The sequence below is a fragment of the Mangifera indica genome, chromosome 1, assembly GCF_011075055.1.
Source record: "Mangifera indica cultivar Alphonso chromosome 1, CATAS_Mindica_2.1, whole genome shotgun sequence".
In the NCBI taxonomy this organism is placed as follows: Eukaryota; Viridiplantae; Streptophyta; class Magnoliopsida; order Sapindales; family Anacardiaceae; genus Mangifera; species Mangifera indica.
In genome coordinates this window covers 18,454,621-18,465,422 of record NC_058137.1, presented here as the reverse complement: position 1 = coordinate 18,465,422, position 10,802 = coordinate 18,454,621, and the positions used below count along the sequence as shown (strand labels likewise).

The 10,802-nt window shown below is 31.6% G+C and overlaps 2 protein-coding genes across 2 annotated transcripts; one reads left to right on the top strand and one right to left on the bottom strand.

Annotated features, from left to right (window-relative positions):
• Positions 1–299: 299 nt before the first annotated feature.
• Positions 300–849, bottom strand: LOC123193245 (protein SKIP34-like). Its single transcript, XM_044606102.1, has one exon. It carries the CDS (start codon positions 683–685, stop codon positions 392–394), a length of 294 nt encoding a protein of 97 aa, XP_044462037.1. The 5' UTR covers positions 686–849; the 3' UTR covers positions 300–391.
• A 7,890-nt stretch (positions 850–8,739) lies between these two features.
• LOC123220050 (nicotinamidase 1-like) lies at positions 8,740–10,477 on the top strand. Its single transcript, XM_044642084.1, has 5 exons — positions 8,740–8,792; positions 8,911–9,014; positions 9,125–9,262; positions 9,399–9,583; positions 10,190–10,477. The coding sequence occupies exons 1-5, from the start codon at positions 8,740–8,742 to the stop codon at positions 10,280–10,282; spliced, it is 573 nt and encodes a 190-aa protein (XP_044498019.1). The 3' UTR covers positions 10,283–10,477.
• Positions 10,478–10,802: the final 325 nt, after the last annotated feature.

The following is a 10,802-nucleotide window of genomic DNA, read 5'->3' as shown; positions in this document are numbered from 1 at the left end:
AACTGGGCTATAAAAGCCCTATGGTGGTGGAAGTTGGCTAATTGAACGAAAAAAATTCTAGGGTTTATGCATGATTTCGGGTTGAAATCAAGTTGAAAAAACCCGATTATCTGACCCATTGGTCAATGGGTTGGTCAAAACCCATCGGTCAATGGGTCAACCTGTTGAGTCAATTGATTCACCCCGAACTGATCAACGCACCATTAGGTTAGTTGACCGGTCAACAATCAAATTATTGACCATAGCGTGTGAGTGCGTGACAACCTCATTTCGAGCATGGCAGCGCATGCAAATTTCTATAAGAAACACGGCAAAAACGACATGAACAACAAGAAAGAAAAATCGTACAGACAAAAGAAATCAGTAAAATTCACCAGCGCAAGAGTCCTAATTACTTCGGAAGCGAATAGAAAAGTTGTGAGAGTTGTTCTTGCTGCTGGCAAAATCGTCGTTTAAGGTAAGTCTCAAGAATCTCCATTACCATTACGAATCGTTTCATTTCCTCGAAGCGACGGCTGAGCTCAGCTTCTCGAGCTCTGGCTCGCTCCAGCTGCGCCTCCGTCTCGGCCAGCCGGCCACGCATCTCCTCCACTGTCAAAGCGTTATCATCTAAAGTCCGATGAGTTCGTGAAGGAGTGAAAGGGTCCAGTGATAATGATCGTCGGTGGTGATGACCGTAACACATGATTCAGATTGATTTTAACGATGACGACGACGACGACGATGATGATCAATTGGTTTTTCGGGGGTAAAGATTTTGAAACTTTGGTGAATGATGATTGTCGGCTCAATAATGTGAGCCGTTGGATCTTCCACACTACCTCTTAAGTCTAACGCATGTATGACAATTTAGGTTTGGAGAACAAGGCAGAGGTTTGGAATTATTTTTAGTGACTTATTTTTAATTAAAAAGACGAAATATTAATTAAAATAGATATAAAAGTTTTTGTCTAAACATTTTCAGGTAAATTTTGAGTGATTTTACTTTTTAAGGTAAATTTAATTTTGTTTTTAATAATACATCTCTTCGCTAATTATGTCAAATTCGATATAGTTTTTTTATAATAACCTTTCCTTCCAGAGCATACTCTATGTTTAATAAGTTATGATTCGAATATTCAAAAACTTATTCAAAAATAGATCAATTTTTAATATAATACAAATCGAAAGGAAAAAATAAATATAAGTATGAAGAATTGGTGCGAGTGCGAGCGGATGCATGCGTGTGAGTGTGAGTGGATGCATATGGATGTGTGCAGATACAAATTGGTGAGTATGAGTACGAGTAGGTGTGTGCAAATACGTGTAGATATGTATAGGTATGAGCAAGTGCATGCAGATATGTACGAGTGGTAGCGGGTGCATGATATATTATATTATATTTTATATAGAGTGCAAGAAAGTGCACGCGCAACCATTATATATATATATATATTATAATTTTTTCACACTACGCACTCGCACCAATTCTTCTTACTTATATTCATCTTTTTGTTCTGATCTGCATTGCACCAAAAATTAATCTGTTTCTAAATAAGTTTTTGAATCTTCGAAGTATAACTTACCAAACATAGAGTATGCTTCAAGAGGAAAGATTGTCTAAAAAAAACTATATCGAATATGATGTAATTAGTAGAAAAGGGTATTATTAGACAAAGACGACCGGTCTTCATTGAGATGAAGACACGTCATCTTCGTCTCTTAGATGAAGACGACGCGTCTTCGTATCAGACAAAGACTATTGGCCTTTGTTTGAGAGACGAAGAAGATTTCATCTTTTTCTCAGATTGAAAACGGCCGAAGAGGTAAGAGAGAGACACTAAAGGAGAGATAAGAGGAAAAGAGAGGACGATCAACGGTCGGGAAAGGAGAAATCAGTGTCAAAGGAAGAGGAACAAACCTTGGGGAGTTTTTGTCACCTTTCAAACTTTGGGTTAGGGGAATGTAAGTTTTTTAAATATGAGAGAGAAAAATATGATAAAATTTTAATTTTTTTTGTAAATAATGGTTTTACCTTCAACGTTAACTGAAATTTTTAACGAAAATTGTTTGTAAATAGGTATTTAGGTTTTTAAAAAGGCCAAAGGAGTATTTCCCACCCAAGGTATGCTGTAATCTCAAGTTTTCACCCTTTAACTATAGAAACACCAAACACCCACCCATGGCAGGTTAAATTTAACAGAACCCTAACGCCTGAAAATTTTATAATTTTTTACCCCCCTAAACTTTAAAAACTAAAATTTTCCCCTAGCCTAAGTTTTAAAAAATGGCAGTTTCACCCTAGGGTTTCGTTTTGAAATCTCCGGTGACATCTTCAGCTCCATTGTCGACGGCCTCTCCCTCCCGAAGCATCCTCTCCTTTCAGCGATCTCTTTCCTCCCATTTGAACGCCCGATCGGTGTCCAAAAAGCCTTGGGAGACGAAGAACTTTGCCGGGGTCTTCCCAAACGAAGACAAAGTTGTCGTCTTCGTCTTCGTTTGGCGGTCGAAGATGATCGTCTTCCTAGACAAAGACGATGGCTTTGTCTTCCCCGACAAAGTTCTTCATCTCCCAAGGCTTTTTGGACACCGATCGAGCGTCCAAATGGGAGGAAAGGGATCACCGAAAGGAGAGAATGCTTTAGGAGGGAGAGGTCGTCGGTAATGGAGCTGGAGATTTCAAAACGAAACCCTAGGGTGAAACTGTCATTTTTTAAAACTTAGGCTGGGGGAAAATTTTAGTTTTTAAAGTTTCGAGGGGCAAAAATAGATTTTATTTTAATTTATTTTTTAATATTATAGAGAAAATGACGACTTTACCCTTACCACTGTTAATTTTAAATGCTCATGGGTAGGTGTTTGGTGTTTCCATAGTTAAAGGGTGAAAACTTGAGATTGCAGCATACCTAAGGTGGGAAATAGTCGTTTAGCCTTTTAAAAATTAAATGAGAAGATTGAGATTTCACTGTACCTTAAGTGGGAAAAAGTCTTTTGGCCTTATATTGTTTATCTAAATTTTATTATTTTAATAGTTAAAACTATCGGTATTATTTGAGATGAAAAATAATTTTAATGATTAAATTGTTAAAATCATTAGTAAATTGAAAAGTTGAATTAATAATATTTCTAAAACTATGAGTACTCAACCAGAGTTTGACTAAAGTTATATTTTTTTAAAAACCATAGAATTCTCACCATAAAAAAGGCCAAACACACATAATATATTATTTTATAAAACTAACAAATGAGATAAAAAAAACTAGAGTTTATTATAAAAAAGAATTAGATATATTTTACCATAATCTTTTAAAATCATAAAATGCTTTATAACGACAAAATTTTTGTAAAGACAAACAAACTTCATTTCATATGTCAAAGGTGGTTCTCCCTTTTTCTCTGATATGGGCCCAATGTTTAGGCCAGATTAATAATGACCTAAGGCAAGCTCATGAATGGATCCAGAAGGAATCAGAGGCTCAAGAAGACAGCATTGCTAGCAGAGGTGTTCGAACCAAGAAGAATCTTGCATGACACAAGTTTTTAGCCACAACTTGGGTAAAAAAAGGTAATGGTTGAGTCTGTTATCTCAGGACATGGGGAATTCGATTAAGCAAGTGGTTGAGGGTTTTTTTTTTTTTTTTTTTTCGCTTAACAAGTGATTGAGTTTGTTATTCCATTATTTTCATATTTTGTTTATTTTATCGAATATTTAAAAATCTATTTCTCTTTTATTTTTCCCATCTTAAGATCTCATACTTACTCAAATAGCATTTCGTTGATATTTGGAACTCTCGTTGAGAGATTTTTTAGCAAAGATGAAGAATAGAAAATTGGCTGATGTCGTCGAGGCTCTATAGGAACAATCTTAAGCTTATGCCATTTCCATTTAAGTATTGCAAGTTGAACAATCGAAGATGAGTGGGTGTGACTTTACAGAAGACGGCTAATGATCAACTATTGGGGATGTGAAGCTTATTGTCACATATTTTCAGGAAGCATTTGATGGATATGCCACAACAACAGAAGTCAACATTAACTATGGGTGCAACTACAACACATGCTATTCAACTTAGTTTTCTACCTACACTGGCCTCAGAGTAAGGCCTGCAAGACAACCTGATACGATCCATTAAAAAATTAAAATGAATTAAAAATAAAAAATTATTAATATATTATAATTTAGTAAGTTAGACTGCAAAAGCATGTGGCCTAACTGGTAAGGAATGACATGACATGACCCAAAAGGCTATGGGTGTGTTGTAGGCTTTCTTCATTTGGTGGGTCAGCTTAGCCTTACAAGATTCGTATTATAACAGGCTTTGGCATGACTTGACCCACCAACACAACGAGTTGTGCTAAGGTTAGCCCAGCACAACTCATCGCCATGTCTACCTACACCTTCCTTAGGTCAGAACTAAGAGACTCTAGACTCTAGAGTCACCTCAAATGATTCAAATAGGAGGTGAAATTGTGGATCTGAACCTAGAGATATGCATGATCAGATTTAGTGTGGCTTAAGAGATTTTTTAAATCAAAGTGAAAAAAACAATTTCAAAAATATCTAAGTCAATCCAAACTAAAAAAATATAATTTAGTTTGGTATGGATTACGACTTAAACCTATTAAAATCATTTATTTTAAATATATTGTATTTAATAAATAATAATTGAATTACAGTTTTTTATAACATGAAATAAATATGTAAAATAAATATAAAATATATATGCAATAAATATGTAAATAAAATGACAAAATAAATATGAAAAATAAGTTGTACACATAATTGTTTATTGAAAAATTTTGTCATATATGATTTTATATATATACATATATATATATATATATATATATATATTGTCACATGACACTATTATAATTTTTTTTTAAAATTATTTATTATTACATGGGGAAACCAAAAGTGTTTATTAATGTTATGGAGAAGTAAAAGTAATAATAAATTATTATTAATATTATGGAAAAACAAAATATTAATATGAGAAATTTAAACTTATTATTATTTATTATTAATGTTACCGTGAAACCAAAAGATTAGTTTGGAAAATTTAAAAGACATAACAAAAATAATAAAAAATTAAAAATAAACCCATATATATAAATATATAAAATTAACTGGCCAATTGGCTAAAAACCTGTGAGTCAACCTGTTAAAGGCTTGACATAAAAAGACTCGCATTACAGGCTTTAGTATTTGTGCGGGGGAGGGCCGACTTGTAAGGCTCTCTACTATACGAGCCTTGACCTGGCACAACATATAACTACAGTGAGTCACGTTAAAGCCGATACAACCCACTTCCACTTCTAACTTGAACATTTAGGTCTCTTGTATTAAACATTTCTTCATGGTTAGATCTCATGGTGTATGATAATCCTAGGGACGATTGGCTGAACTATTGCAAAGCAAATCTGTGATGGAAAACTTTACCGAATTCAAACAATTGTTATCATCAATTTCTAGAATGGTGGGGGATACGACATTAAGCATTTTCATTTCAATTGTCGAGCCTAATATCCAACAACAATTGTTGGTTGCTTAATACATTCCCTTGTTAAAAGCAACAACAACTATCACCTAAGCAAATTTATTTTAATGGCCAAAAGCCTTATTTCCATCCAAAGTTTAGTTCATTTTAAAACTCACATGTGTTTCAAAATCAAACACCTATTCATTATTCAATTTTTATTAAAATTTTCTATTAGGTGTAAATATAAAATTGTCATTTTATTAATAATATTAAAATAAATAAAATTCTATCTCATTTTTTCACCTTAGTTTTTAAAACTCAGTGTTTCCTCATCCTAAATTTTAAAAAGTTATATTTTCTCCCTTGAGGTTTATTTTTCAAAACACAACTTTTCTGACGATTGAAGCTACTTCTAGGCAAATCTCTTCAGCCCACCAGAATCTCCCTCCTGATGCATTTTCTCTCTCATTGAAATCTCTTCAGTGTGATTTCATCATGCACAAAGACAAAGAGTCAATTCGTCTTCGCGCATGACGAAACGTCTACTCTTCTTCTATAATTCATTGTCGTGAGCTGATGACAGACGAAGAGTCGTCAAGAATTGACAGTTGGTTGTCTTCTCGTTGGCTCTTTATTCGTCATTAGCTCACGATAACGAATGGAAGAGTTGATGCTTCGTTATATATGAAAACGAATTGACTTTCTGTTTCAATTGTTGGTTGCTTGACCCAATACGTTGTCAAAGGCAGCAACAACCATCACTTAAGCAAAATTTATTTAACATTTACTCCAAATTTGTTCTTTCCTTGTATTCATTTCAAAATAGATCATCATTCAAATGATTTTAATTATTTTTATTATATTGATAACAAAGAAAGTCAAGACTTCAACGAAGAATTACTATCACAACCAATCAGCCACCACCACCAAAAAAAAAAAAAAAAGCAAAAGTAAATGGTGTAGAGTATTTCAGTCAAACAAAAGAAAATATCGATTATAAAATGGTTCAATGAGTATTGTGCAGATGTTATAGTTTTAATTTAACATATGTGAGTTCAAGTGGCATGGGGAATATCTACAAGCATATCAACGAGCATTGAAAAAAAAAATCTAAGATATTTAAAAGGGTAACAAGAAACTTTAATTCACAAGGTCAATATAATATGTGAATCATCTTCTGTTAGTTCATCAACTATTATAACGAGATAAATGTCTAACTTCAACTATGGTCAACTAAATATGGGAAACTATATGATCACTGATCAAATACGTTATCGCAACTAACAATTTTTCATTTGGTGATAATATTTTAGAATGGTTATACAAAATAGTGTTAACTTGCCTTTAAAAGACTTGCTAGAAACACATTAAAATATGATATGGCTAGAAATCGTGAACTAGTGAAATTAAAAATTATAAATGAATATAGTCAATTTAATAAAGTTATTTCAATAACTTATGATTAATGGATATATAATATACAAAATTTAGGATGTATTTGTGCAAAGTTTCAATACTAACATAAAAAAATTGTTGTCTTTCAATGTTTTAAGTATTCAAATACTAACATAATTATTTATGGAGAATTAGCTAACATTTTTATTGAATTTTAATCACATTTGATAATGTTAAATCAGATGATAAAGTCATCGAGGTAATGTTACGATATTTAAATATATCTTTTGATGGTAAATATTTAAATCTATCTTTTGATGGTAAATTCATATTAGATGATTATGTTATATAATAAATTTAAGGTTAAATGACTATTTCCCACCCAAGGTCTGGTGAAATGACATTTCTTCACTTTAAGTTTGTAAAATCTATTTTCCTCCCTGTGTATCAAATTTGTTAAAAAATTCAGTTAATTTTTTTTTGTAACTTTAATAAAAAGACAAAAAATCTCCCAACCAAAATAACATTTTGCCCCTAAAATTTTATAAAATAATTTTTGTAGCTCAATAAAAAAAATGACTAATACAAGTATAGATATAGGAGTGTCAATGATACAAAATTATATATTTGGGACAAATTATAATTTTTGAAAATGTTATGGCAATAATGAAAATTTTTAAGGGATTTTTTAAAAAAGTTGGGGTGTTTTTTTAATTTTAAATTTTTAATATGTACTTTGATAGTTTCAAAAAATAATAATTACACTCCCAAAAAATTAAACAAACATAACAAATTAGGTGTAAATGTCATTTTCTAAATTATTAAGGCTATAAATATTTTCAAAATATATTAAGTTAAATATGATCATTTCTTAAACTAGGCAAGGGGAAAATATCCTTTTGTCATTATTAAGTTTAAAAAATGACATTTACACTCTTATAGTATTGTATATGGTTTAGTCTAATGGGGGTGTTATTATAATATTTTGAATCTTGCAAACAAAATGGTAGCTCCAATTATCATATTTGAACAAAATAACATAAATTTTCTTTTATTGTTAAACCTAACGACTGACTTTGATAGATAGGTGAGGAAATTGTGTTTTCAAACTTAAAGGTAGGAAACTCTCATTTAATCAAACCTTAGGTGGAAATTAGTCATATGACCTAAATTTAATTGTACAAGATGGAATAAAATTATCAGAAGAAGTAATAAGAAAATTTAGACATTTAATTGCTTATATGTTATTATCTTTTTCATGTTTACTACAAAATCATAGCAAGTGTAAACAAATTAGATTAAAAAAAGAGAATTAAAAACTAATATTAAAATTCATTGGAACTAAACAATTTAATATTAAAATATTGCATAAATTATGATTGAGAAATTGGATTTGCTTTAATGAGTATGTTAGACTCTTAAAAAAAATTCTAATGATCAATGTTTTGGAATTTATTATCCGACAACTTGCTTAGTTTTAATCCTTGAAATCTTTTCAACCTCTATATATTTTGAAACTACTATATGACTATAATAGTTATAATATGACATTGACATTCATAGTTTGTTGCATTTTTTTCAATTCTTATGTGTATAATTGTCATTTTTGAAACTATTGGGGGCAAACTGATATTTCAAAAACTTTTCAAAAACCCAAAAATTTTTCAAAATTCCAATAACTCTCTGAAATTTTCAAAGAGACTCTAATATTTATTAGAGTACCAAGACATATCTATCTATAGGAAAAGAGGAAGAAAGGGTAAGAAGAATAAAATGAAAAGAGAAATAAGATGTTTCTTATATAATTTGCATATTTAAAAGGTTATTTTCAATTTTTGTTAATATAAGATTATATGATAATAAATGAAATAATAGGAATAAAATGGTAACTTCACTTCCTAATACTATTGTTTCATCAACAAAGTTTAATTTTATGTGAGAAAGTGTTATTTATGCTTTATTTTGTGTGAAAAGTGTTGTTTATATCAACTAGGATTGAAAAAGTATTTTAAGGTCAAACCTTAGGTAGGAAAATGTAATTCACTCTTATTAGGAGTGGAAAATTTGCGTTTCTTGATTCTCATCATCCTGATATCCCTGAGCCTCCCTATCCTCCTCATTGTATTAATGGAACAGATGAAGCTGAGCTTGTTCCTGGTAATTGTACTTCTCTTGTTGTTTCCTTGTCTAAGTGTTTGTATGAAAAGTTAGCTGCATATGTTCTGGAACATCAGTCACTAAGTGGTTGCTTTTCTCATATTTTTCAGCACTGAAATGGTTGGAGAATAACTCTAATGTAACACTTAGGCGCAAGGAGTGTATTGATGGATTTCTTGGCTCTTTTGAGAAAGATGGATCCAATGTCTTTGTAAGTTGGGTGAAGAATAATCAAATTAAAATTGTAAGTATTTCTGAATTTCACCAGGATATATATTCTTCTCATTGTCAAGAGTTTTTTGGTGCTTTTATGAAATCTATTAATTTTGGTTGATGGTGTGATTTTCTATTTCTCTAATCTCCGTTACGTATATGCGTTTGAAGATATTGGTGTAGGGATATGCACAGACATATGTGTGCTTGATTTTGTATGTTCCACACTGTCTGCCAGAAATCGTCGTTTTCTTGGTCCTCTGGAGGATGTAATTGTGTATTCACCTGGTTGTGCAACTTACGATTTGCCTGCTCATGTTGCCGATACTATCCCAGATGCTCTGGCTCACCCACAGGTATATTGAAATTTTTAGGTAGTCTTAAAATTTTGCCAAACTGTTAGATCTTGGAGCAAACTTTTATTTCTTTGGTTTCCAACTTTTGTACATATAGACCTGCAAGTTTTGTGTTATAGGACTTGTATTGCATCATAAGAATAAGTCATTATGACTCTGAGTCAATTATAAATTGATGATAGTTGCACGATTCCCAGAAAAACAATCCAGTGTATTAAAAAAAATAATCCTATTAGTAGGATTGACAAGGTTCAGATAGGTCATTAGAAATACACTCTAAATACTGAATATAGATAGAGAGTAGTCTATGTTTAGTGCTCTATTTATTGAATTAAAGTCAAAACATCTTGTTCGCTCTCTCTTTGGTCCTGGTGCTTCTGGTTTTTGTTTCTTTTTCAATCATAATTGTAATTTGTCTGAAAATCTTCAATGTTGAAGCTATCAATGTCCAAGTTTTGGCTACAAATGTTTCATTATTAAATTCATGCTTAGCTGCAAAATTTCAAAGAAAAAGGAAAATAACTAGAACAATTATAAGCGATCTGCTTGTCTGATTGTTGGTGATAAATTTTGTAGCTAAATGTGCATCTTTCCGTTTCATGGTAGGATTTGATGCATCACATTGGACTCTACATGGCAAAGGGAAGGGGAGCCAAGGTAGTATCAGAGGTGTCCTTTGATGCAGTGAAAGAGCCATGATCATAACCCGGTGTAGGCGCTGGATAGTAAATATATTTTTTTTTCTTAATACTGATGTTAAATATTGATATGGTTTAGTGAGGTTTGTGAAAGTGGAAATGTTTTCTATGCTTCGGTTGGAATTCTTGAATGACTACAGTAGTGTAAAGATGTTACCATACTTATTTGCAGTATATAATATGGGAAATTGTTGTACCTTGCATCATATAAAACCAAATCATAATTTTAGTAATCTTGGCTATGAATGTATTTATGTTTGTCAGACCCTGAGATTTCATTCTTGGTGCAGTTTTGATAAATAAACAATGTGGTTACCCTCACATGATGAAATTTATAGCTGCAAATGGAAACCATTCCAATAGGAAGGACTTGCAGTAGAAGATGCCTGAGATCTCTCCCATACTTAGAGCATGTACCTGCTGCAGATTGGAGGTAGATTGTTTTGTGAAATAAGTTTTTGCTTCAATGATTTTTACAATAATGTTATTATCATAGTTTGCGGACAAAAAAGTTTCTTCAG

Coding starts and splice junctions, on each gene's coding strand:
- LOC123220050 (XM_044642084.1), top strand. CDS start 8,740: ATGGTAACTTCACTTCCTAATACTATTGTTTCATCAACAAAGTTTAAT. Junction 8,793..8,910: donor TCAACAAAGTTTAATTTTAT/GTGAGAAAGTGT, acceptor CACTCTTATTAG/GAGTGGAAAATTTGCGTTTC. Junction 9,015..9,124: donor TGAAGCTGAGCTTGTTCCTG/GTAATTGTACTT, acceptor CATATTTTTCAG/CACTGAAATGGTTGGAGAAT.
- LOC123193245 (XM_044606102.1), bottom strand. CDS start 685: ATGTGTTACGGTCATCACCACCGACGATCATTATCACTGGACCCTTTC.